The sequence below is a fragment of the Barbus barbus genome (genome assembly GCF_936440315.1).
Source record: "Barbus barbus genome assembly, chromosome: 8".
In the NCBI taxonomy this organism is placed as follows: domain Eukaryota; kingdom Metazoa; phylum Chordata; class Actinopteri; order Cypriniformes; family Cyprinidae; genus Barbus; species Barbus barbus.
Window position 1 is genome coordinate 4,720,965 of NC_136736.1, and position 22,160 is coordinate 4,743,124.

At 37.7% G+C, this 22,160-nt stretch overlaps 1 protein-coding gene across 1 annotated transcript; it reads right to left on the minus strand.

Moving 5' to 3' along the window:
* Positions 1-852: 852 nt before the first annotated feature.
* Positions 853-20,302, minus strand: LOC306873709 (bifunctional 3'-phosphoadenosine 5'-phosphosulfate synthase 1-like). The gene is made up of 12 exons (XM_079423186.1): positions 20,108-20,302; positions 19,226-19,340; positions 18,875-19,110; positions 18,376-18,514; positions 17,090-17,208; positions 15,895-16,008; positions 15,651-15,762; positions 14,086-14,291; positions 8,391-8,526; positions 7,896-8,164; positions 6,100-6,329; positions 853-2,211 (listed from the first exon to the last, which is right to left on the minus strand). Exons 1-12 carry the CDS (start codon positions 20,165-20,167, stop codon positions 2,073-2,075), a joined length of 1,875 nt encoding a protein of 624 aa, XP_079279312.1. The 5' UTR covers positions 20,168-20,302; the 3' UTR covers positions 853-2,072.
* Between the last annotated feature and the right edge of the window lie 1,858 nt (positions 20,303-22,160).

Here is a 22,160-nt window from a genome sequence, read left to right on the forward strand (position 1 = left end):
GTCTTTATATGTTAAGGATATTGTAATGATTTCCTCATGATTTGATGTATTTACCTTTATGGTGGTTTGCATTTTCAGCACTGGAGGGAAGGTCAAACGGGCCAAGGCTCTTACTGCAGACAAGAACCAGGTGCTACCAAAAGCCGCTTCCCTGTCTGTCAGTATTAATAAAGCCTGTGTTAAAAGACACTGCTGAAGGAAAAAAAACAGTTGGCAGAAACATTTACAAGCATCATTTATCATACACATACACAGTTACGTGATTGACTGAAAGTTGGGCACCCTTTGAATCGAAATTGTTCTGGCACATTTAATAAAGATATAAGGCTCTTCTTGTGTCTCAATCGAAATAATTCAAGTGATACTATAGGAATATAGGTAAACAGATGAAGAGGGAAAACGTAACTTTATACCCAGGCAAACGTTCACGTCACGTTCAGATTGAAGTGCTATTCACCCATGTTGAAGGCCCCACCTGATGCGGATCATAGATTGAACAAGATCTGGCAGAGGAGGACGTATGGAGAAAAACATGACGGCTGGCACATTTGGACGTTTCATCTCCAAGCTGGAATCAAAGGAGAGGGCAGGGTAATCCTGAAAGAGTCTGAATTAACCCTAGGTGTCCCACTTTCACAGGGGCGCGACTGCATCTGGAGGCCAGCTGGCTCTCTGTATGTATATATCTCTGATATATTTCGTTGACCTTGTACAGCAGTTGCACACGGCACTGTTTAACTACGGGAACTGGGGAAATGTACGTTGTGATCAGTGATTTTCCCGTCTTCTCATATTTTTCGACGAGCGCAGACTTTTAAATATCAATGAAGCTGATATTTGTGATTTTATTTTGGTGGAATGGTTTATTAAAGACACTGAGGTAAGGACAATGCTGTTAAAAATAAACAGGACAACTATGAGTTGTAAACTGAAGAACGTCTACATGACAGTTTTTCTATTCTAATATGACACAAAAAGTCATAAAAAAAAATACTTCAAAAAATGTACCTAAAGACAAAGCTAAATTATTTTGTTCAACAAAACACTAGTTTCAAACAAAGGAATATCAAAACACTATGGTTAGAAATGTTACAGACTAGACAGATGCTATTAAAGTTATGCCAGTAACTTCAAGAACAAACCTCACAGATTTTAATTGTTTTGCTGCTTTGCAAGCAAGTTCCTTAAACAGTTGTCCAGATTTTAGAATAAAATGCTGCCAAAACTAACACAAAGGATATACTGTTGTCACCACACCTAGTTGAATAATCGTTGAATAAAACAACAGGGTTTTTTCTAATGATATCAACCGTCACAAACTGTATGTGGTCGCATCCAGGCACACATTTTGGCTCCAAGAATTGTTCACTGCTCAGTACATTAAGCTCTATCAACAGCATTTGTGGCAGGTTGAAATGATTTTATGGTAAGACAAAAAAAACTAAAAAAAACACATTGTTTAGTGCAATGGGTCTACTGTTCTAGGTCTTTTGTTTTGATATTTCTCTATGCAAAAAGTCCTTTATTATTGCACGCATTGTGCAAAACGTATTAGCTTTACTGATGTTACCGACTTTTTGCGGTTTAAAAAGTCAACATGTATTTTCTGTTGTACTTCTTTTGACAATATGCCAAATGCTGTCAATAGAGCTCAACATGCATTGAAGCCAGAACAATGCTGTAAATGTAACCGCTTCAATAAAAGCTCTTTAAGGCAAGTAGGGCAATATTAGGGCATCTTTCATCCAATTGTAACAGCGATTATGGAGTGTACAAGAATAGAGATGACAATTTACTAATAAAACATTTTAGTTTTCTATCTTTACAGTATTGAATACTTAAAATGCACCTTTCACAAGTTAACTCACTTTCTTTTTTTAAACCGAACATATAAAAACGCAGTGATTTAATGAGGAACAACATCCAAAACAGTGCAAGAAGTCCTTTGGGTGGTCCCAGTGTTCAATCATTGTGTGTGTTTTGTTTTTTTACAAACCAAGATCACCTCCTTTCCCTTCTTTGACTGTAACAGAATTGCTTCCGCCTCACTCTCTCCGCACCTGGAAACCGGCTTAGGCCTTCTCTAAAGACTGGTAGTATTCCTTGAGAACATTCCAGGCTTTGGGTGCCATGAAGCCTTCCGGAGGGTTCTGGCCCTCGCGAGCCATCCTCCGCATGCGGGTTCCTGAGATGAAGTCATAGTCCTGGGGTCTGGGTAAAACGAGACGGCAGAGGGAATGTTAAGATGTGCACGGTAAAGGGACAGAGTGGTACCCAATGTGATAAGAAAATGAAAATGAAACATAATCTCGGGGTTTGCGTCAGAGATAATTACTAGGTGTTGTACACTGCTCCATTGTTCGGGACGTTTCGCTCTGGAGGGAACGATGCATTATTCTCTGAAAAGAGCTCTATGATAAAATGTTCTCTCAAGTGGCTCTTCAAGCCACATAATTCCTTTCAACGGTGCAAAGACGAGGAGGTAAACAGGCTGACTTTACTTCTAGTCAAAAAATAAATTAGCAAGAAACAGAAATCTAAACTTCAGACCCACGTCATTAAATCCAAACTCTCGGCTACACATTTCCATTTAAACAAATGCTTTGAAAATAAACAAATGCAAAAAGTCTGATAAATAGAGCTAATTAGTCTCCAACTGCATGTATAAAACTCGAACACTAGTCTAAACACAATCTTCAACGACTCCTACAGATAGGGTTTATTTGTTACGGATTAGTTGTTCTTCAATTAAGACGCAGACCTTACGAAAACAAATTCATACAGCGCAATTAATTTATAAACGTACACGGTTGCACTGCGCTTTCCCTATCGTAACCACATTCACTCACAGCAGCTTTTCAGTCTAGACAAGCAGTTTTACATGCGCTTATAATGTGGAAAGTATTTGAACAAACCCAAGTATTTTAAGTCAGAGTCAAGTCATTTTTATGGTACTGATAGAGTATTTAATAGGATTCATTTTGTTTTATATACGCTTACAGTACAGGATAAAAAAAATACACTTCTACCGTTAAAACGTTTGGGGTCAGTACGTTCTTTTTTCCCCAAAAAATTAATACTTCAATTCAGCAAGAATGCTGAAAGTGAAAAAAGTGACAATTATAATGTTAAAACAGTTCCTATTTCAAATAAATCCAGTTCTTTTGAACTTTCTATTTATCAAGGAATCCTGAAAAAATGTCCTGACTGTTTCCAAAAAATATTAAGTAGCAAAACTGTTTTCAACATCGATAAATATATGAAATGTTACTTCAGCAGTATATTAGAACGATTTCTGAAGGATCATGTGACACTGAAGACTAGAGTAATGATGCTTAAAATTCAGCTTTGACATCACATGAATAAATTACATTAAAATATATTCATAAAGAAAACAATTAATTTAAATTGTAATATTATTTCACAGTATTACAGCTTTTACTGTATTTTGATTAAATAAATGTAGCCTTTAGACATTTTTTCAAAAACAGTAAAAAAAAAAAAAAAAAAAAATGTGCCACCTTCTGAAAAGTACTGTACAGTAGGTATTAGGGGTGTAACGATACGCGTATTCGTATTGACCCGTACGGTACAAGTCTTTCGGTTCGGTACGCATTACAAACCGAACAATTCGTTGGACTAATCCTATTACTTTTGAAAAATAAAAGAGCTTAAAGTGTGTGAAATATAATGTTCTCAGTGCCACTGTGCTCATCAAGGCAGCCCAAACGACGTAACAAGCAACGTGCTGTCTGCCCCATGATAACCTCTCCTTGCATCGACGATAGCCAGAGATATTGTCAAAAAAAATCAATTACTGGCAATATTGTTCATTCTTATTTTTATTAATATTATTATGAAGTTACTTTTATTATTAAATTAAAAATACAATTAATTTGCCCTGCAATAATTACCACATAACTGACGTGCTGCGAATATAAGATTAGGCTATTTACTCCTCAATTAAAATGTTCTTTTAAAACAGGTCTATTAGGCTATACAATTAATTATAGTCCTATAATTAAAAGTATTAACACTGCAGTCATCAAAAAAAAAAAATCAATGAAATAAAAAGCACCGACTTTCAAAAACAACCTGTTTAACAAAATGTTTCTTCTCAGTTTTTTCCCTATGTATGGGCCACAAGAGACATATTAAGGGAATAAATGAAAACAGCTATAGCCTATATCGTTATCAGCATATTGAAGTAGATTCGTTTCTCGTTGTCTGAGAGAATGAACTTTACTTTCACTTTCTGCTTATAGTGAATTGACTGAGATTAAGATGTTCACCAGCATAAATATTGCGCAAAGTTTGCACGTGGGCGAACGCATGCTTGTGTGATAACATTGGCTCACCTTCATGGTTTAAAACAGAAATATTTCCAACATTGCGACGAAACCAATTACCCTGCCCCGCGTATCGAATACGTACCGAACCGTGACACCACTGTGACTTATCGAACCGAACCGTGAATTTTGTGAACCATTACATCCCTAGTAGGTGTGTATATATAACCACCCAGAACACCCTAGCAACACCAACAGAATTCAGAATACAAAACTACATGGTAGCACCCTAGTAACCACCTAAAACACCCTATCAATGCCCTAACATGCATTCAGAACACCTTAGCAATCATCCAGTAGTAACAGGCAAATATGATGCATCCTACTATTGGATGGAGCCCCAAATGATAGTTTATGGAATATTATCACCGTTTCACCTGGTAGTCACTTCAATGGGCTGAAGGGGTGGAACACATAAACTCCAACTCCATAGAGAACAGTTAATATGCATTTAAATGAGAAACAGCTTGAACTGATTTGAGGCATTTTAGAAGAGGACTTTAAGGGGGATGGCTGGCAATTAGGCTCAGCATCCATATTAGTCTCGAATTTTGCCAGGCCCAACACCCTGCTCAAGGAGCAGACGGAACGCCATAAATTTACCAAGGCGCCAAGCGGGGCCCTTTGAAAGTCAGACAGAGTGCGAGTCTGCCACCCAACCCTGCCCCCCAACCAATTTTTCGGGGGTCTTGCTGGGATGGAAGAGGGAAGCGATGCCAGTAACCTACAGCCCCACTGTCACATGCGGCTCAACTTCACATATCAAGGTAAGCAATGATCTCAATAAAATTGCACCACTTAAAACATAGGTAGAGGAACACTAATTCCAAAAATGGTCTCGTATGACTTTTTTCTTGCATGGAAGACAAAAGGAGATGTTTCACAGAATGTCCAAGCTGCTCTTTATTGACTACTTCAAATGTTTATTTTCTTTTATACTTGAACACTGAGTGACCTTAATGCACTTAAATGATTTGTATAGATTATTTTCATAGGTTTTTTTCTGGTCCTCTTTGAATCTTGACAGATGAAAGATCTATTTGAAGATCGGTCTTTGTTGTTGTTGTTCTTCTACAGTAAAAAACAGCCATATATTGTTTTGGAACGACCTGAGGGGGAGTAATGAATACATTTTTTTTTGTTAAGTCATTCCTTTAAACTCTGTGTGGGATGTTCATTTGCATAAAGATCATGCAACATTAAAAGTCTGCTGTCTTTCTTCAAGTCAATTTTGCTGCATGTTGACATGCTACATGGTCTTCATCAGGGTTGACTGAAAAGCCTGTTAACTCGATAGCAGTGGGCGCTATTAATTGCAAGAGGAGACGCAGCGAAAACGCATGATTTTCGTTAGTCATCTTCCGCAGCATTTGCACAGCGCCAGAGGAATAATGGCAGATCTCCACTTCTAAATGACTTCAAAGAATGGAGCAAAGCCGTAGAATTTGGTGAAAGCACACAACAACAAAACATTTCCTGTTATTCTTGGCAATGCAGCAAGGAATCGAGGAAGCCTGACATGGAGGGAAGTTTGTACAGTGATAGATTGTTTGAACATGTATAGAAGATAAATGTTTATGAAGTAAATTCATGCCCTCAGTGGTTTCAATTTACCACAACTGTCAATATGCCCAAGTCTCGAATTTGATGACATTAGTTGCTTAAAGATACTTGTCTTATTCAATTTGTATAGTTAGTTTGTTTTAATAGAAAGGAAGGCAAATTTAAAGGGGGAAAAAGACAAACTTACTTTTTGGGGTCATAAAAATCCATGGCCTTCTTGGCTTTATTGTAGGCTGCCACTTTGAAAGGCACGATTTCCAGGGATATGAGTCCAGGGGCCATGGTGAGAACTTTAGCTCCGTGGGAGGGCTCGTAGAGGTCTTTACCTGTGTCTGGGTGAGGCATTCCTGCGGGGTCACGGCCCACTATGTAAAAGTTGGCCCCAGCCACCATCCGGGCCCTACAGTGCCACTGCACCTGTTGGAAGCAGTTCAAATGTATTTTATTTTTACTTTAAAACTAATCTAAGTGTTAGCATTGTGCGAGAAAAAGGCAAAATTTAAACGATTATTTGCTTAAAATCTTTCCCTCTGTTATAGCTCTCAAATGTCATTCACATTTGTGTTTATTTGAATATGGCATAACAAAATGTTCTCGCAACCAAATGCATGCAAATAAGATTTGAGACCACCCACAACAGGAAGATTTTAAGTGTCTAACTTCAATTTTGGTTTTTGAGACAAAACGGCTATGTGATTTTAGAAGACGTAAAAGTCAAACAGAGAGACACAGAAAAAAAACATCTGGGACAATCTGTGCTGAAATTTCTTCTTTTCTTATGTTATTCACAAATGAAAGAAAGGTTGGAGCAGGATGAGGGTGAATAGATAGAGGGTGACAGATTTGATTTTCTGATTAACGCTTTTTACGCTTAAAACCGGCAGAACAATGATAATGTAAACCAAATGCAAATGTGAAATTTTGTTTAATGGCACAGAGATAGCAACAATTAAAAAAAAAAAAGTCAAAACGTATAATTTCAAGATAAATGAAAAAATCTCTTATTATGGACGTATGATTAGAATTGGCCGACGTCACCTAAGCTGATTCTTTTCTGTGGAGTCAGCATGTCCCCTACTTCCTCCTCATAAGTCAATGAGGCAAACGAGTGCTTCCTGTGGGCTGCTTTAGTCTTAAGACTCTGTCTGCTCCCAATAAATTTTTTAATGTCCCCGGCCACATGATTAAAGAACAAGAGACTTCAAAATAGCCATGGAACACTACACCAGCAACAAGTTTTGTCAGAAGAAAGCTCCCCATTTGTGCTTGCTGTGTGTGTGTGTGTGTGTGTATATATATATATATACACACACACGTATGGATTGTAGACGCCACTGGCTTCTAAACAATTTGGCTCTGTTTACATCACTCTTGGAGACACAAATCAATTCCTACTGGAAAGTCCAGAGACGCGTGATGCCCACAAGAAGAGCATGTCCCTGTGTTCTTCAGCCTCAAGCACAGATTAGGTGGAACAGATCAGAAATCCAGTGCACCACCGACGATTCATGGCGGAATGTGCCCTGTGCAAGTTTCCTCACCACTAACTTTCCATACAAATGTTAATTGGCTTCAAATGCCGTTTTAATTATCATTCTCAGTACAAAGTGCATTTGATAGAGCTTCTTTCTTTAAAATATTGCATATATCAAACAATTTGTAATTCCTAAAGTATGCAAGTATGGAATACTTTAAGAATTACATATTGAGAAAGATCTCAAAAGCTACAAGGCTAATTTGAATCTGGTGTTTCAAAATGAGGTGCATTAACCAGCTGCATTAAAAATGGTCTTGGGGAGGATTTCAGTTTTAATTTTTTTATATATGGTGAACATCATATCTTTAATAGATGACTAGATGTTCAAGAAATCTCCACTTGAAGCAAGAATATGGAAAAAATATAATGACCAGCTGACCTTGAGTTGTTATTTTAATGGGGTGCCTCAGGTATCTGTTCCCTATCCTTTTTCATTTTACACTAACCTCTGTTGGGCCGGCGTACATCATCGGTGAAGGAAAAATGGCCACTATGGTGGAGTTGGGGTCAAGCAGTCCCTCCTCCAGGACGGCCGCATGCTGTTTCATGCGCCAGGCCAGCGGCACGTCATCATCTTTGGTCCAGCCGCCCAGTGGGTGAAGCAGAAGCACAGGTCGACGATAGCCACGTTCAATTAGACGCCGCTGCGTGTCCTGCATAAGCAGTGCATGGCCATTATGTACCGGGTTCCGCAGTTGGAAGGCAAAGACGGCATCTAAAAATGAGAGAAGAGTGTTTAATGTTTCATAACTTGCCATATATATAATTGTATTGCAGCAATATATGGATGAATGCAAGTCTATGATAATACAATTAAATTCCATTGAACAAAATGTATGCCTATGTGACCTGATACAGTTCGAGGGCAAGATTACTTCTACCTCACAACATAGTAGTCAAAATTTGGTCAAAAGGAGCAACTCCTGAGTGTAGCTCCATACCTGCATTCATCTCTTTAAACTTCTGCTTAAGTTCGGTTGGTGTGAGCCTGTAACTATCCAGCCCATCATTCCAGTAGATCCGATCCAGCACCTGGAGATCACCACCAACCAACCAATCTCCGCTCTCCATCACCATCTGCCACAGGAAAGACCATCAGGAAAAACACCAATGATCATCTGTACAATACTGTTGGAAAAACTGCCATAATTTGCCCTGTTTCTTTGAGGCATGAGGAACATAAGGAACCCTTCAGATTCTGAAACCAAATGATGCATGCAAGAACATACTGACTTAAACACTCAACATATTGTAATAAAGTGGTCTAACATAACTATTGAATAAAGTCTTGTATACGGTCTTCTTCTGGCCACAAACCAACAAATGTTTAAAATGGCCAACCATAGTTGGTTCTGAAAACAAACAAAAATCAAACAAAACTATGCATTTAAAAAATATGATTGCTGTGAGTTGTACAACCCAACTAGCTTTTCCTTAAAAGTGCTCACTGTAGCAGCCTAGAAACTTAAATAGTAAATACAGTTTTGTTTCCCTGTACAAGTTTAATAATCCTAGTTAGAAAGCTCTAGTCTACAAGCTTGATATCATTCCTAAATTTGGGCCCCTCTATGTTTAGCTTAAATTTCTACTCAGTTCCATTTAAAACCAGGAATTACAATCCCTCTATATAGTGATCTTTCATATCAGGCTACAACTCTCGGCTGCTTTTGCTAATATTTCGCCTTCAGGAGGTCTTTGCTGGCATTCGCTGAGCCGGTAACTTGGCCAGGGTTAAAAAGCAGTACAGCATGGTGAGAATACCACAGCTCTCGGCAGATTCAGGGCTGCTAGGATGGAGAATACCATTTCACAACCCCACAGACTTTCATCTATTGATTTGACTTGACAGCAGCACTGGTGGCTCAAGAACCTTATGTGCAAGTATGTGATCATATTAAGCAAACTTGGAGAGGCCTAAAAGCGGTGAATGTTAATAAAACGCTTCATCCACGGCATTGCTTTTGCATTTGAAGACTGAATGCATGTGCAGCTGTCATTTGCTGGCCGCAGTATAGCAACAGTAGCAGCTGTTTATTTAATTTATGTTGCAGAGCCTGGTGATGGAAAAACTCAATGAGCGATCTGTTGGCACTTAGCGCACCTATACAGTAAATCAACTCTATTAGCTGTCATAGAAAATAGCGGAGCACTGGTTGAGCACTATTCCCCTTTCAATGAGGAAAAAAAAAAACAGATAATGCAATTAGGTAAATGCTCTCAAGTCTGGTTAACATCCCCCTGCACCAAAACCCCAATGTGGATTCAGCCGTCAGACTGACAGCCGAAATAAACAGGAGAAAGTGTATTTACCTCACATTATGAGGCTAGTTTTACAGTCCTGCTGATTGACACGCTTCAGCAGAGGGAGTTTAACATACACACCAGATGAAGTGAAATAATGAGATGAACATAATATATTCTCAGTTTATATATTAATATTTCACATATACAGATTCATAAAACCAAATTACAGATTCATAAGCTCAAAAACTAGAAATAACATTCGTAAGCCATTTTCCGCAAAACAATTTTGGTTGAATTAATTATCCAAACAATAAATGAATAAAAATGATGGCCAGTAATATTTAAATTCTATGCTGTTCTGCCTAGAATAATATAGAATTATAATAATAAGAATTATGCAAACCAGAGATAAAGTAAATTGTTTAAAATGCTACACATCAATTTAGGCATGACAAGATCATAAAGTACACAAAAAAAATGCATATTCATTTTGAGATTTGCTTGTTATTGAATGATTAGTGTTTTCAAATTTTTTTTTTTTAAATGATTATAGAAGTCATTTAAATGTAAAAAATTTATGTAAATAAGTATGCACAATTAAATATACAATTTCAATTTCATATACAAACTAAACTTTTTACAGCAATTTTAAATTGAAATAACTCTCTCTCTCATATATATATATATAAAAAAAATTATTTTATTATATGGTTTATATCGTTTTAGAATTTAATAATAACTTAATAAATATTCTGAATTTTTTTTTTCTTTTGACATCCTCCAAAAGGACTCAAAGTTTATGGATTGTAAGAAGTCTAAACCTCATCAAGAGAACGCCACTGAGCGACGAATACTGCAAATAAAGAAAGCCGATTGCTAGTTTCTTTCCTATGTGCATGCAATTTCTCTGGTCTGTGGATGGGTTTATTTGTGACCAAAGGCAAACAGACAGACAGGGCCATTCCAGAGTCCGAAAGCCCTCCGTTGGCGCCCATTAGTGCGAGCTGGAGCAGAGCGGAGCCATTAAAGTCCACCTAAGCCCACAATCCCTACTTACAGATGGAAACAATTGTTCAGTATTTACTCTACGAGATTTGTAAGAGGAAGGTGAGGGGAGAGGAGGGGAGGAGAGCGCCACTTGACTAAACACTGTTTAAATAGAACGCAGGGCGAGAAATCCAACTAAAACACATGTGTGAAATGAAGGAGGTCGAGGAATAAAGAGATTACTAAAGCGGAGCCTGAGCAAAGATGAGAGAGAGAGAGAGAGCAAGACCTTGTTTCCATGGAGCGACTAAGAGGGCATCGTGGCTCTGTCTTCTGTCAGAGTGCAGTCCAAGGAAAGCTTGGCAATGCGACCGCACAAAGACCTATTAAAGCATCAGGTCAGCTGTTTCTCGCTAGATATCCATGACTTTACCTTCAAAAAATGGGACATAAGCGGAAAATCTTTTCTTTTAAACACAATTACAGATACAAATAAAATTTCCCTGGGATAACTCACAGTCATGATGTCCCTTCTTAGGTGTCCTTTAAGAAAACAGTAGATTTAAGCTGTAATTTCTTTAGCGCAACACTGCGGGGTTGAGTTTCAGATCAAAACCAAAGCAAGAGCAAATTATTCCTATAAAGGTGCTCAGTCTCAGACAGGTGAAAAGTGATGCATTAATGGATCATGCTGCTGAATCACTGCGATTCTGCTTTCTTATTAACATGTATGTAGTCTAAACAGTGCTCTCATTCACGGCATGCATATAATCGGGACTTTCCAGGTGGTTTGTGAGTCAGAAAAGAAAGAAAAGGGAGGGAGCTGACAACAAAAATTAGCTACAAGATGACGTTAATCATTTCCAACTGCTTACATAAGTTAATAGAAATATTTTATCAACAGTTTTATTCTAACCAAGATCAAGTCTATGGTTAGGTTTACATATATGTGGTTAGCACAACAAAATCTCATTAGTCCAAAATCCAGCTCCACACTGTTGTATAAGAATTACCGTAATTAACCCTCTAGTGCTGTTTGGGTTTTTTTTTTTTTACTTCATCGGAATTGTACGAAACTTGGAAAAGGTTTTGGCACTTGCTATGTGAACACAAAAGAATTATGGACATGATTTAGAAAGGTTAAATGGTCCTGCAAAGTGTCACACTTGTACTGTTCACAGTAAAAAAAAAAAGGACCTCATTAGAAATAGTGTGAAGCAAATCTTATCTAATGGAAACATCTGGTACAGCACCCATTAAAAATCTCATGTTTGAGATATCATCCTCAATTTTGGAACACAACCGGTTTAGATTATGGCTTTGATTTTCACACAGTTTTAGAGTAAAACATGTTTAAGAAAACACATTTCAAATAAAATTCCAAAAAGAAAAAAATGTGCATTTTTCAGAATAATAAACTTAAACTTCTACCATTGTTCTACCAAAGTTTCACTTTAACCTTTTTCACTTCAGTAATAATCTGCCAAGTGTCTTCTTAAAAAAAACTGACTCTGCTCCAAATAATTTAAAGGGGTCATATGATGCTATTTCAAAGATCATTATTTTGTGTATTTGGTGTAACAGAATATGTTGACATGCTTTAATGCTCAAACAACACATTATTTTTCAAATACTGTACATTATTATAGTTCCTCTATGCCTGCCTCTCTCAAACGCGTCGTTTTCTCCAAAGCCCCTCCTTCCAGCAAGCACAGTCTGAACTGTAACGCCCCTTACCATAATCGCGAGCTTCAGTTTTCAGTTAGTTTTACCATCAGTTCAAGCCCGAAAGGGGAACAGAGTCACGTGACAGACACAGTGATGATGCTCGTATGTATTTGCAGCACACAAGCCGCGGTTAAGACGATTTTTGATGGGCTGTACACTGCGCTGTGATGTCAAGTCAATATTATTTGTATAGCACTTTTAACAATGCAAATTGTGATTTATAGTATTTATAGTATTTAGACAGGGAAATAGTTTGTCGAAATAGTGTCATTCTCCTCTGGCCAGACAAAATCAGCAGTTTAAATCTAGGCTAAAACAGAGTCAGATTGTGCAAAGGACTCATCTGGTTCCTATTGTCTTGTTCCGATGGCCGTCTAGGAGACAGGGTCTTTCAGTGATGTGACCCTGTTCCCCTCACACACACACACACACACACGACGCGTTACGCACAAAACTCCGTATTTGAACAGTCAATAGCAAATACTTAAACTAATAACAAAACATACTTACAGTCGCTGATTCAGAAGCGCCAGATTGTCATAGCAAAGTCGGAATTGATGCATAATGCATAATGCTAAATGCATAAATGTAAATGTAACATTAGGGTGGCATTACCCAAATATTTCCACATCGTGACGTAGACATGTGGGAGTGTGTTTTAATGAGGCGTTATAGCCCAGTCTGGATCATCTTTCTCTTTTAGATAGAATAAATCCTTTTGTGGGAGACTTTGAGCTTTGTAACTCTGCAGATCTTATACATGCACAAACAGCTACATTACACACTAAAGAAAAGGAAAACAAGAAATCGCATCATATAACCCCTTTAAGATTTATGACAGTTTAAGTTTGAAATTTTGCTTGCTCAAAAAGTGGTTAACACTTAACCACTTTTTACCCGTTAACTGGTAACAAATGGATCATAACTATTCCATGAATACAATTTAGTACCATAAAAGCCCCGCAAAATGAAAAAAATGAAAAAATATAATATATATATACACACATACATACACTAAAAAAAACATTCAAGTTAAAAAAAAAAAAAAAAAAAAAAAAAATTCACTTTTAAGCAGCACCAGAGGTTTAGTACATTTCCAATTTGTAAAATGCACTCAAATCCTCATGCTTGTAACTACTTGCTGGCATAAATTGTAACAATTACTTGTAAACTCACTTAAAATGCGGAAACACTTAAAATGGCAGTGGCTTTAGCATTACAATGTAGTTAAGCAGTTATTTTGTTAAATTTCTATTTAATAACTCCTATAATTGACTACTGTAAATGTCTTTATTATGCAAGAACAATTTAAAAACAAACAAAAGACATGCAATGCAGTATAATGTAGCTAGCCACCTAATGTCCCGCAAAAACACTATGTTTATTAATAAGGCATTTGCACAACTTCCTGTATTGTGGTTTTGTCTATTGATTACTCGAATTACACCAACTCATTTGGAATTCATAGTGTTGAAATTCAAACGCATAATTCCGAGTTCTAAGAAGTGAGTTGCTCAGAGAAAAGTAATTATAGTAATCTAGTAATTACAATCAAATGCGTTCTAAATGGCTGTGATTGTGTCAGGTCATGCAGAACTTTTGCTTTTTCACTTTTGTTAGGAAACTGTTAGTAATCTTCTAATCATACAGGTTTTGTCTTTATTGACCCCCTCTGACCTTGATGTATGGATGATCCTTGCATGTGGTGCCCCACTGCCGGGCACAACGCTCTTCTTTGCGATGTTCGTAGAACTCTGGGTTTCGCATTATCGCGATCCTCCGACCACCATAGGCCAGCGCGAACGCAGTGCTGCCATCCAGACGCTCCTTATCGGCACTTGAAACCGGGAGGACCACCGGCACCGACAGGTTAATTACCCCACCTATAAACAGAGGTCAGATGCACGGTACATATATCAACCAGACTGAGCCTGTGAAAAATCGACTGCTTTTAAAGGCCTAAAAATGAAGAGTCCTATGACCTATGGGGCGAGATAAGAGAAAGAACTCTTGAATGTGAAAGTGGTGAGTTTTCTAAGTAAGACGTCCAACACCTTGATTAAAGCAATATGAGCGGGAAGCTTTTAAAATCCATTTTCAGGATGAAACACACACACACACACATCATAGCAGAAACAGCTGTTTTCCATAATAAAGAGCCCTGCGAGCATCCCATTTCTGCTCAATCCAAATTAAACTAGTATCAGGCCGCAACATTCACAAATCTGTCCGCTTCATAAAGATGGCAGTCTGGTCCAACAAGAGTCCAACTGGGCATATTGTAAGGATTAAAACAATAACACAAGGTGTTGTACAGTAATCAAGTCTAATGATGCTGTTGATGTAATGCATGAACACCTAATGGCTTTGTTTTGCTGTATTCGGTCACAACTAAACTCAAACATCTACTAGGCCCACTCTATATCTTAGTGTGTGTGTGTATGTGTGTGTGTGTGTGAGAGAGTGTCAATGCATACCTTGAAAGCAAATTTGAATACTAGGCAAGACAACACACAGCAGAGCGTTATGAGGCTGTAAAACTAAATTGACACTTTCTGGAAACTCAAGTTTGATGTAGGAAATTGCTGTAATTACCCAGTTCTATAAATGCGAGGACCGCATTATGGTTTTAAAAAGCCATTCTCACATTTGTCGTTCTTGTAATCAAAAAGGTGCCGACTTTTTATTTCAGATGACCGGGTTTCTGAAACTGGCTTGAGAGCATACGATCAACATCACCCAAACCATTAAAACTATAATAGCTCTTTTATTTCTACCACTAATTAACATTTAAAATCCACTTGCTGAGCCTTCAGATTCCCTCACAGAAATGAAATGCTTTTTTGCAATTGGACCCCCATTCTGAGTTGTTCTCGGGATTCTACCCTGAAGTTCTGAAACATTAGTAGATTATAAGTAGGTTTTTGTTCACCTCCTTGAGTTGGGTATCTTCATGCTCTACCTGATGTTGGTGGGCAATCAATTTGCTTAAGTTTTCTGTTTAACATAAATGTGCAAAATACTTCTAAAAAATTATCATCGTCAATTAAAAGAAAATGATTCAGTAAATCCAAACAAGTGGAAAAGATGATGCACTCCTGAATGTAACAGTGGCCAGCAGAAAAAGGTGCATTGCACTGTCCAACGTCGCCATCTAGTGGTGCATTCAGAAAACAGGTCATGCATGGCATGGATTTCTTTTTCATGCAAAGAGGTAAGATCACATAAGGTCATCTGCTTACCATCAAGCAGACAGTTGAAGTGCAGGCACTGTAGGTACTCTCTCTCCCTCATGAAGCCGTTCAGAGGTGTGGCCCAGCCCTCAGCGAGCACCTGGACCCACTGCATATCCACCTAACACACCAATACAGAACAGACATTAGCTGTTAGGATGTACGCAAGTTATGCCTTAAGTCATAATGTGCTTGCAAACCATTTGCAGGAGTTTAAATCTGTATTTGAGTGGCATATGAGGAGGGAAGATACCTTGGTGATCTCCACAGCTGGAAGAGTCTCTGCATCAGCCTTTGCCAAGTCCAGCTTGTTCTCATGCACATAGAGCTCCTTGACCTCGTAGGATGCATCCACAGGAACTATGTCCTACAAACGGTAAAGACATTATCAAACAGAGATCACTGTCATTTTTATCCAAGTATGAAGAAAGGATAAGAGACACGGCTAAGCCAACGTGCAACTTTTTCTATAAGAGTCAGTGTTAAAGTACAACTGTGGCCTTGTGTTAATTAAATAAGGATGTCAACGTACAGTGCATAGAAAAATATTCCATGAAGTAACGTGATAATGAGTAAGTTAACATATACATAAAATTCAGTTTAAGACCATATTTTGAATATGATGGTTAAATGCATGAAGGCATCAAAATTCATTGTTTAAAAATAGAATTGCTGTCATGTCATCATCAGAAATGCATCCATTTAGCCATGAGTTGCCACTGCTAAACAAACTACAGCTCAAATGTCAGTACGATTTTTAATTTTTAATTTTTTTTTTTAAAGAAACTAATACTTTTATTCAGCAAGAAAGAATTTAATTGATCAAAAGCAACAGTAAATACATTTATAACATTACAAAATAGCTCTATTCATCAAAGAATCCTGAAAAAATTCATCCCTGTCTGTTTCTACAAAAATAACTGTTTTTAATATTGAAAATAATAAGAAATGTTTCTTGAGCACCAAATCAACATATTCGAATGATTTCTGAAGGATCATGTGACACAGAGGACTGGTGTAAATATGAATATTTGCCTTCACAGGAATAAATTACATTTTAAAAAAGAAAAGTGTTATTGTTATAATCATCTCCTTTCAGTGGATTTTGTGAATAAGGTTTATACACGCAACACATTTCCGGGCATATTCCAGGGATGGGAAACAGACACTCAAGAGTGTGGCATTTACGTGACTTCATACTAACTGTACATTTGTAACATTCAGATTAATATCAGAATATTTCTTTGCACGTAAACATATTCATTAATGTAACAAACACTTCTGTGCCAAGTGCTGTTCTACTGCTTGCAACGGGTCATTTGAAATAAGCATTATTTTGCAAGCCAAGCAAGACATTTAGATCACGATCTCCAAATACGCTATGAAGATACATATAGCTGAGGCTCACACTGAATTCCCTTTAACATGAATGAAAGGAGTGAACTTACCCTCTCCTGCAGGAGATCCAGAAGCTGCTGGATGCACTCGTTCACACTGCAAGAATCTGTCTTCAGTACAAGTTCAGGGGCTTCTGGCTTCTCATACTCCGAGTCTATTCCAGTGAACCCTGAGGACAACAGAAGTAACCCGTTATATTAAAAACCCAATTCATTCACCAGCAGAAACATGCATACTTTGAATGCACTTCATGAAAACAAATTTTCATTCAATAGGACTGGAAACAGTTCAGTTCTTAGAAGCGCTGAAATGATTTGTTGTTTTCTACCACCATATAAAGCAGCTCAGATGTGTTGTGCATGTAACAGTTAACATGTGCATGAGAAAAAGACACTTCCTGCTATGAACGTCAATCATTCTATTCACAAGATGTTAGCAGCTTTCAGATTTGCATCTTTCCTGTATCACTCTTCACCTGATTTACCCTCACTTATTCTGCAGCTCCACAGCAAAAGAAATTAAATCTAACAAAAACAGCAGGAAACACAGAGTCACTGAGTCACAGTCATCTCCTACCAGAAACCTGTTTTCAAATAATCAGGAAACCAAAAGGGCTGTGATGAATCACCACTGGTTTGCTCAAAATGTTTTGTGTGACCTCTCAAAGACCTTAAACTTACTCTCAAACTACTCACACAATGCTAATATCACAATTGTGACGGAATGCTACACCAATAAGCCCACAATCTCCAATTTTAAACATTTTGCAAAAATCTAAGAACTCTTTTTTTTTTTTTTACGATCTTCAGTAACTCAAAATATTCCAAGGCCCTTGTCTTGTCTCGTTTAATCATTTCACACATTTCTGCACAAATAGGTCACACAAATTAAGAGAATGCTTTGGGTTTGTTGATACTTTGGGTTAGGACTGACTGTCCTATTGACTACTGACCATTTAGAGATTAAATTTGAGCCATTCAAGATTCAAGATTTTTATTTGTCACATACACAATTATACAGAGTATAACCAGCAGTGAAATGTAAGTCAGGTCCGCTCCAAGGACAGTGCAATTATATAGTGTACAAATATTAAGAAAAAGAAAAGTAGAAAAAAAAAGAGAGAGAATAAAATAAAATAAGAGATAAAAAAATATAAATATAAATGTGCAGGTCAGTATGTTGTTGACATAAAAAGCAATATAACAGGAATGTGCAAAATAACTTTTTAAAACACCATAAAACAGCGTATCTACATCAAAAGAGTGAGTGGAATTGTGGAAATAAGCATTTGTGGACACATATTTTGTACAATAAGTATGTCTGTAAAATGTCTTACCTCTGATTTCTCCAGCTCTAGCCCTCTTATAGAGCCCCTTCACATCTCTCTGCTCACACACATCCAGAGGAGCATCTACAAACACCTCAAAGAATGGAAGGCCAGCAGCTTCGTGGATCTTCCTTGCATTCAGACGATCCTGAGGACATGCAGCAGACAAAAAACAATTGATCAAACATTTAACCTTATAAAGCCTACTGCATCATAGTTGATACATGCATCTCGAAGGCAAGTGTGTCTCCCCTCAGGTGTTTTAGCTGTGAAATCTGTAATGATTTTCATAGGCTAAATGTGAGAATAACGTTTATATTGTTATTGTTATGTCACATGCATACTGAATATTTAAGCTCCATATATCAGACTATATGAGCCATAAAAGCCTGACTATAACAGAAAATATAAATCACATTATATTTTTCTTGATATCATTTGATAGGTCAGGCTTTACATGATTAAGAAGCCTTATACACACACACAAAAAGTTCTGCACGTTTCTCACCCTACTGTATGGGGAAATGAAGCTGGCGATGCACACAAGCCCAGCGTCAGCAAACAGTTTTACCACTTCTGCGATACGACGAATGTTCTCCTCGCGGTCTTCAGGGCTGAAGCCCAGATTCTTATTGAGGCCCTGCCTGATGTTATCTCCATCCAGAGTGTAGCAGGGGATCCCATGACACACCAGATACTCCTCCAGAGCCATGCTGACCGTCGTCTTACCCGCACCAGACAAACCTGAGGATGCAGAACAAGCAGGTCATGATATTTACTGAAAATTTTAGATACAGCCATGATGGAAACATCAAGTTATTCATTTTCCAAAATAACAGAAGAGGGGTTGATAGAGCACCTGTAAGCCACACCGTGCATCCTCGAAATCCTCCTCTAGTGCCGACTACCTGGCCACGCTTGTTTCTGCTCACATGATGGGCTTGATACGTCACATTGGTGGCTCTTTGCATCCCCTGCACAAATTGCAATAAACACATTTACATCACATTTATTTCATCCGTCTCATCTCTGACAAAGACCTCCTGTTTGATTGACATAAGTGAAAAAGTGTTACATATTCAGTTCAAATTTGTTTGTTGTATTGCAATCCTTATTCATTGTGTCATTGTATAATATGAATGGACACGTCTCTTGGTCTTATTTTTAATTAATTACTTTGTTATATAGCCATATATAAATGTAAAAAAACACATACTTTTAATGCCATAATACATATACCAAATAAATAAATAAATTGCAGTATCATGGCACCATGCCCAAATAAACCTGGTCATTTTTATTGATGATATTCAAAAATATTGCACACACCTAAAAATCAAAAACACTTTTTGTACTACCACTGATATAGAACGTGGTATTAAACGATGATCATTTACATACTCCAAAAATACCATGGTACATGTCTTAGAAGCCATGTAAGTCTCGTAGTAAATGTCCAAAATGTGATCATACTCGTACTTTTGCTGCCTAGGTAGGTAGCACACTAGGTTTTAAGACACTTGTACAATCTACGCATCTTTTCATACATTTATCACAACTAAGGACCTCTATTACAAGCATGATTATTCTGGATTTCGCTTATATTATCAGTTAAAAACAAGATGTGTCGGATTCAGCATAAGCATAAACACCATATTCATAACACAAGGTGTGTTACTGTAACTGTACCACATTAGTAATACAAAACATCCCTCAAGATCCACCTAAAACAGTTACTCACCCAGCTCTCAGGCGCGTTACTCAGTTTCTGCTTCTTACTCGAGTTACCAGATGTCTCCATTCTGACCCGCTGAATTCACACTTGATGGATAAACAAATAAATAGTGCGATATATATTCGAAGGCGATGTTTTAATGAAGTGCCGGGTCCACTCCAGAAGGAAGTGTAGAGGTTTACAGGCTGCGGCACAGGAAGTGATGGAGGCCCTGGTGAGTCCCGCCTCTAAAGCGTCAAGGCTCCGCCTACTAGACCATCTGATTGGTCGGAATGACTTTAAAGCCGATCGTGATTGGACAATTGAGAAGTCGCTCATATAGCCGTGGAAACCAAAGCAAACAAGTATCAGGTCAAGAGAGGGAATTGTCGGAAGACATGAAAGGGAAAAAAATTATTGTATTTTGTCCCTTTAAAAAAGTCCCTTTAGACTACATAATTTGTGTGGACCCCACTGATCCAATAAAAATTACAGAATTCATGTATTAGTGTATGAATATATATATTTTTTATTTTTTATAAACAAAACAACTTTTAGTTAACCATCTCTATTACATTTTATGGTTTTTAATATCACTGCTAGTGCTAGTAAATTTATGTATGTTTGTATTTAACTTAAAATTTGCTTGTATTGTTTACTCATTGTGTCTCTGTTTAATTTTATATCAAAATTCGAAGTGTTTTGCAGTTACATATTTAGATTACATAGTCCTGTGATGAAACATATAAAAACTATGAAAAAGTGGTAGAAATAGAATAGAATCAAATTAATGTCCCCTGCCATGCACAGTGATTTTATTTTTTATTATTAGAGACATGCTTCATAGTGGTACAACACAACTATAAACCAAAATAAAATAAAAGTTATACAATACAATGATGTACAATGTGCACACTCACTGTAAGAATCACCACCTCCACATTGATGCTAATAGTATAGGATTTATTGGCTAAATTGTATGAAGCCTATGTTGAGCATGCAGTAAGGAAGCAGTTGGCTATTGATGTAAAATTTAAATTAGCATGAGAAGAACATTAGTCTAGTGCTTTGCCCTGCACCTTAAACACAGTGAGAAGAAACTGAACTTCCCCTGGTCCTCTGAGCGGCTAACACTCCCTGATAAGATCTGAGAAAGTTGTAAAAACGAGGAGCTTCCACTTTTGGAGACCTGAATAGCCATCACAGGCCTGCCCACTATTGGCTTAACCACCCCTGACCCTATATCATTTTGCTTTCCCTGGTTGCCAAATTCTCATTGTAATTTGCACATTCCCACACGCACCCTAGGTTGGCTATTAACAAAACCATTTACTGCCCCTGTATAAGGTCCAGAGACCACCCCATCCCCTTGAGAACTGGGAAGTGTGGGCAGCTTCCTCATGTGTAGATACAGCTTCACAGGTTTACCATAGTACACCCAGCACTGGTTTTTGGGGGGTTGGCACTGGCTTATCCGTGTTTGGTACCACTTCCCCCAGCAGAGGTGGGAAAAGGACTGGCTGCCTCATATTCCACACAGTCACCGTCTCGCTCCTCATCCTTCGGTGTAACTTGATAACCTTCTAGAAGAACAACATCCTCACCTGAGCGCTTCTGAAGCTCTGATCAACAGAGAACAATTGGAACTAAAATTCAGTGGTTCTGCCGTTCACAGTCATAACAAACCAGCGGAGAGGTATGACACATTTACATATATTAGAATGAAAGAATGGGACTTTTGTACTCACTGCGCAGATATTTGCGGCAAATAATATTTATACCTGTGATATAGCACATGAATTTTAATTTGAAAAACCTTCAGAACTACTTCTGATCAATTCATATAGGTTTAGCTTCCAAATTAAGACTAAAGGAGGTCATTGATACAGTTAAGCATTAAAATATTAACGTAAACAATAGTTTTCAGAAACATACCTTCTGTATAATACGGCTGTGAAGTGAGAACCAGTGCAGCAAGCAGTCCATATTTTAAACCTGCCCTTGTGGAGAGCTAATTGTGAAATCACCTGAGGCATTGATTGACTTTATTTGTTAGAAATAAAATACATTTTAATTTCGT

Coding starts and splice junctions, on each gene's coding strand:
- LOC306873709 (XM_079423186.1), bottom strand. CDS start 20,167: ATGGAGACATCTGGTAACTCGAGTAAGAAGCAGAAACTGAGTAACGCG. Junction 17,209..18,375: donor TAGAGCTGGAGAAATCAGAG/GTAAGACATTTT, acceptor TGTTGTCCTCAG/GGTTCACTGGAATAGACTCG. Junction 8,527..14,085: donor AGGATCATCCATACATCAAG/GTCAGAGGGGGT, acceptor TTCCTGTGGCAG/ATGGTGATGGAGAGCGGAGA.